We start from the raw sequence: 6,000 nt of genomic DNA on the forward strand, positions 1-6,000 counted from the left end.
GAGAAGGATATTTCAAATCCTGGGGTACAGGTTAGGGAGAAGGAAGTAGTTTGCAAGAAGATTACCTATAGAAAGTGATGCTTTCTAGTCTGTGACACATCAAAACCACATCTAGGGTGCTTTTTTAGCCAAATTTTAATTAAAATTTGGTCTTTGGGGGGTAATTCAGTGTCCTACAAATGTTTGTAGAGTTCCATGCATACAAGAGAGTGGAAAAATGGCCGAGTGCGTGATGCAGCTATTTCTCAGCTTTGCTACCCCAGTGTGTTGTGTTCCTCTGCTGCAACACGAGATTTACACACCAGAACAGTTCTGTACAGAAACCACATCAAAGCTGCACTCCTCTAATGACAGCATTTCATGTTCCTTGTGTGAAAATTAAACCTGCAAACTCCTGTCCCTTACAATGGTCTGGAGCTGCCTTTGCAGGAGCCGTGCAGGGATCGCAGCCCCAGGGCTTTGGTTTGATTACTTTGTTCTATTAGCAGAACATTTGTACTTACCTCCAAGAAATGAACACCCTGTCCCAGGAACATAGCTTGGAGGTGCTTTTAACAGGCAGGCAGTAGTCAAAGAAGACAAGATTAGAAAAGACCAGATGTGGCCTGGGGGCTCGGTTTTGGAGAATATTATTTACAGGGATTCAGGGAGAATAGCATGGAACCCTTCTGGGGTTTGCAGTTTCAAAGCCTGTTTTTCCTTGTGCCCAGCAATCCAGGGCACAGGCAGCCCAGAGCCAAGCTCTGCTCTTCAGGTGCAGAGGGAGCAGAGAAAAGAGGGCAAGGACAGACCTTTGTAGGCTCCAGGACACCAGTACAGAGAGAAACTACAGCTGAGCTGTAGGTTTGATGTTCTCCTGGGAGAACAGAAGAGGAGACTGCTTGTATCCTCAGCACAGTGCCCAAAAGGTACAGCCAATTATCCTGCACAGGAACAGGGGCTCCAAGGGATGCTGCTCAAAGAAAATTCCTCCCTTTGGAACAGCTCATCTCCCTAAAACTCCAGCAGGTGTGGCTCTGTCCATTCTGCATCACCACTGCCGCAACACCTCCCCTTCTCTGCTTCCCACTGTCTGGCTGTGCACTGCGTGAGAGTTAAGCAGCTTTCCTAAGTCTCTGTAATCAAACAAGTCAAAATGGATGGTTGGGTGGGCAGTTGTGGTATGAAAGTCTTTGTTCACACAAGTATGTGAGACCTCAGTGGGCAGGGAATGAAGCCAGAGAACTGACAGAGAAGACAGTTGAACCCAGTTCTGCTCACGTTTTTTATGGACAGGAATTCACTATTTGGTCACGAAATTTAGACATTTTATGATAACCACTCGAAATGGCACCTGTGAAGAAATGAGCTTGTTAATGATTGTGAAACTGCAACTTCCTTACTTTGTTCAAGTGCTAACGTTTGCCATTTTCCTTCCCAAGGCAAAGCCCAGCTGTTCGAAGTGCTGGACACCCTTCAGCAGGAGCTGGCAGCCTGTGAACTGTTGCACAGGCAGCCCATGGAGCAGGCTCAGAGCCCACGGTCCCTGTCCAACCCTCTGGTGATCTCCTGCTGAGCCCAAGCAGCCCCTGGGCAGCTGGAAGGAGGAATGAAGGGCATTTGTCCAGCTCAGCCACGCCTGGACTGGCCAGGAGCAAGGATTGACCCAAAGGAAGAGCACCAGCCCCTTGGCTGAGCACAGCCCTGACTTACCTGGACTGCAAATCCCAGGTCTGGGGGTGCCCCTGGGACTGGACTGGTACCAAACTGTGCCCACCACCCTCCCCTGAGCCACGCAGATTTGCAGCCCTGGCTGTGCAGGGGCTGGGCACAGGTTGCAGCCTTTGTGGCAGCCCCACTCCAAAGCCAAGGCAGCCTGTGTTATCCCTGGATTTGTTATCCCTACAAGTGACAAACTGAATGATAAACACACCCAGGAGTGTGTGCCAGCAGTGCAGGTTTTGAGGGCTCTGTATTTCTCACTCAATTATTCACCTTATTTAACTCTGAAGCTAGATTTTTTTATTGCTCTGCTGAGTTTTATATTTGCAATTATAGAGATGCCTTAGGAATATGCAGCAGCCTTTCCTGACAACAGTCAGATTTCACATAAAAAGTTGAATTTAAGTGCTTGAAGAAGGTCCAAAGCAATCTTGTTCCCAGGCTCTCAGGGAAGGAAGGGCTGAAAAATTCACTTTGCTGCCATTTTGTGTTAGCAAACAACTCGTGCAGTGCACAAGTGAGTTCTCAAGCTTAATTCCCTCAATGCAACTGCAGAGACACAAAGTTAGGCCCCACATGCAGGCCAATTAATGTAAAAAGCTGGGCCTAATCACAGTGCCATGGAATGTTTTAGTCAACAATAAAATAATTCCCAGGGCAAAAGTAAAAAAAGAGGTTCCTTCCCTTCCAAGGTGCTTTTGCTGTGTCATTCACCTGTCAAACACAGAAGCTAAAGAGGCAGAGCTCCTAAAGGAGCCAGCTGGATTTATGTGACTGAGAAGGTGCACTGTGGATCTTTTAAGAATGTGAAATGATTTGCCTGAGATAATGCCAGCGATGAAATAAGACCATTCAACTGTGCACGTATGAATTTTTCCCAGGGAAGTGGTTTTCTTACAGGAATAAGGTCCACAATGCAAGATGGGGAATAAGATTTCCATTCCTTTCCATTCAGAGCACGCTGTGTAGCTCACACACACCCCATTAAAAATTGTGGCACATTTGAGCCACATCGGTAACAAAAATTTGTATTATTTTCATTTTAAAGGTGAGAAAAAAAGGTGTTATGCAAGCAATGAAACAAACTCTGTTCAGTGGTGTTTTACCTCGTTGGTTTCTTTGTGTTTTGGGGTTTTTTGTGGTTTAGCAGAAGAAGATTTTAAGGATAGCTATATATTGTTAATGTACATTTTTCTTACAGATACATTAGGCAGGACACATATACACAGAGCAGTATTCACCCTCCGAGAAAGAAAACTGTCTATAAATGCTAAATATATTACTAAGAAAATACCAGAGCATAATATACTATTACTTAATATATACTGAGGCATATGCTAACATTATATCCTACAGAAACCAGCCTCTAAATGTGCCACAGGTAAAAGCTGAAATGAGCTGAAGTTGGATCTCTCCTTGGGTTCATTTGCTAAAAACCCCATGAAGCATCAGCTCTTGTTTTGTGCAGCTCTCTCAGACTTTCCCAGGAATATTGCAGGGGTCTAAGGAGGGAAAATGCCAGGAAATTAGGAAATAAGCCTGATCTGTGTGCACAGCTGGCAGGTGAGACACTCAGGAGCAGGGTTATAATGCAGGGACACACCTGGCTGTGGATCCTCATTTACTGCAGGATTCTTGGAACATTTGGATTTGTAACCTTGGACCCTTTTTCCTGTTCCCATGTCCCCCAAACCCAGCAGTCTGTTTCTCACAGACTTTGCATTTCCTCAGATCCCCACAAACTCACGTGCTGAGTTTATTAGTTTTCTGTTAAACCTGCAAGCTGGCCCTAAAAGGAAGCTTGGATATTTTCTCCCCTGACCTCCACCACGTTTCCACAAAACAAGCTTTCTGATTTGACTTCATCCTCAATGTCCCTCCCCTTGGCATATTTCCCCTTGGCATATAATTCCCCTTCCCATTTGGCATATTTCTCCCTGGGGTAAGCTCTGAGGGGCTCACACTTCCAGCACAAGTTGCATTTTTCGAGGAGAGGTTTCCTCCTCCCGTTATTTTTGACTTTATAGGAGGTATTAACCATTAGTAAATTAAAGTCCACCTGATCTGTAAAGTTATTTAACAATTGTCCCATTTGTTTCCACTGAAGCTCTCTCTGGGGTATTTGGCAGTGAGGACTCATCACAGATGTTACACTGAGTCACAGAATTTTTGCAGCAAATCAAAGTGTGGCCTTCTCCAGCCAGGGCTGCTCCAAGGAGTTCAGTGCACCTGTGCACCCTTTGGAAGAAAAAAACCCTTGGCACCAGCTGGAATTAAAACTCCTCCCTTTCATCCTACTGTCCTTTAATCTATTACATGGTGCACTGCAGCGATGAAAGGAGCTGGGATTAGGAAGAAAGGAACATTTTAAACAGTGCTGCATAAAATGGAATTACTCAGTGTGAGAGTGACACTGAACCTTCCCAGCGTGTGTGTGACACGTTGCAGTACCAGCCACGGGGTCTCTCTCAGATTTATCATTTCATGGAGTTTCAGACACTGAATCCTTTAGTATTTACGCTGTCTTCTATTCTTAATAATTTTATATATAACTCCCCAAAATACAAAAGCTATAGAGTGTGTTTCTTAGGGTGAAATTAAATTACAATCACCCATATGTCCTTAACTGCACTTTAGTTTCAAAAGACTGGGATTTTCAGAGGTCTTGGGTTTCTATTGTACTTTTCTGTCTCTTCTTTTTGCCTCAGCATGCCAAAATAGCTCAACATCATTTTACCCCCTCAACTTTTTTCAAATTACCTCGAGGCAGAAAGCATCAGACCCCACACCTGGTCTGAGGTACCCATAGAAGAGCTCAGCTTGGCAAAGCAGAACCTCCTTGTTTTATGCAGCTCACTCACTTCTTGACTTAGAAGGGATGTCTGCATTACAGCAAACTTCCCTGAAGTGAGACTCACTTCTTAAATGACATTATTTCCTAAAATGCTCATATTCTTCTGAACTGTAACCATTTCAGATTCTCTGTCTGGAGAATTGCCTGCTCCTAGACTTGATCCCCCACCCGTTTCCAGACTGTAGAACAAAGGAAGAGAAGGAAAAAGCTCAGAGGAATTCTAGAATTCCTAACTGGGGTTTTAGACCCAGTCACCAGCTGGACAGCAAATTCAATTCATGGCCATTTTTCCTCCTGCCAATACAACTGTATTTTTGTCTAATGAAACTCCCAAAAGGATAACAGAGTGTCAGAATCAGTAGGAAAAGGTCTCCTTGAATTCCTACCTCTGCCAAACCCTGCAGCACAGAATACAGACAGCTGTTTGTTTTTAACTTCGGTGACAGCCTAGGAAACAAACCAGAATTAACTCTGCATGAAGAGAAGGCTTTGGGGAGACCTTAGAGCCCCTTCCAGTGCCTAAAGGGGGCTCACACAGAGGCTGGAGAGGGCTTTTCATGAAGGTGTGGGGGGATAGGGCAAGGGGGGATGGCTTTAAGCTGAGAGTAGGGTTAGATGGGATAATGGGAAGAAATCCTTTACTGTAAGGGTGGAGAGACACTGGAATAGATTGTCCAGAGAGGTTGTGGATTCCCCTGGGAATGTTCCAGGCTGGGTTGGAGGAGGCTTGGAGCAACCTGGGATAGTGGAAGGTGTTCCTGCCATGGCAGGGGGTGGGACTGGATGGGCTTTAAGGTCCTTCCAACCCCAACCATCCTGCGATTCCATGAATATTCCTAGTCCTGCAATGCTCCTACTCAGGGTGTAACTGCAGCTCATCCTCACTGCAGGGATGAGCAGCACCAGCTCTGCACTCCAGGCAGCTTTACCTGGGTCACAGTGGGCAGGACTCAAACCCCGCAGGGTTCCCTGGCGTGCACAAACCAAATTACATTATAAATTACTGGTTTATGGTTCTGCCTCAGAGAGCTGTGAGATAACTTATCTCTGTCAAGGAGTAAACAAGGATTGTAGGATGACATTGAAAAATTATCAGTATTCAAGTGGTTTCACCCACGTGCACCCTGCAAAGCAGAAAGGTCATAAGAGCTGAGGGTTTGAGTTTTATAGTTTGAGATAATTTCTGTACTTCAAGGTTTTATTGTTTGATAGCCTTGGTTTTGCTGATTGCTTCTCATTGATCTTTTTTTCACAATTACAAGTGGAAAAATGGTCTCTAACAAAGGCAAGGTCCAGCCTTTTGTGAGGAATTTTCTACCTCTTAAGGTTGCCAAAAACAGATAAAGAAAAAAAAGAGAGACAGTACATGGAGGCTGATACAATTTGACTTAAAACACCATTTAGATAAAAAATGTTATTTTTAAATAAAGAGCATGCAATACCCA

At 44.7% G+C, this 6,000-nt stretch overlaps 1 protein-coding gene across 2 annotated transcripts in view; it reads left to right on the plus strand.

Moving 5' to 3' along the window:
- Positions 1-6,000, plus strand: part of EFCC1 (EF-hand and coiled-coil domain containing 1) — a 42,247-nt gene extending 36,247 nt beyond the window's left edge. For both annotated transcript variants that reach the window (XM_069027739.1, XM_069027738.1), the window contains exon 8: positions 1,422-6,000. In XM_069027739.1, the coding sequence (XP_068883840.1) occupies positions 1,422-1,555 (134 nt within the window). In that variant the 3' untranslated portion in view covers positions 1,556-6,000. The remainder of the gene's footprint in view (positions 1-1,421) is intronic.

This window comes from Aphelocoma coerulescens, chromosome 12 (assembly GCF_041296385.1).
Source record: "Aphelocoma coerulescens isolate FSJ_1873_10779 chromosome 12, UR_Acoe_1.0, whole genome shotgun sequence".
Classification (NCBI taxonomy): domain Eukaryota; kingdom Metazoa; phylum Chordata; class Aves; order Passeriformes; family Corvidae; genus Aphelocoma; species Aphelocoma coerulescens.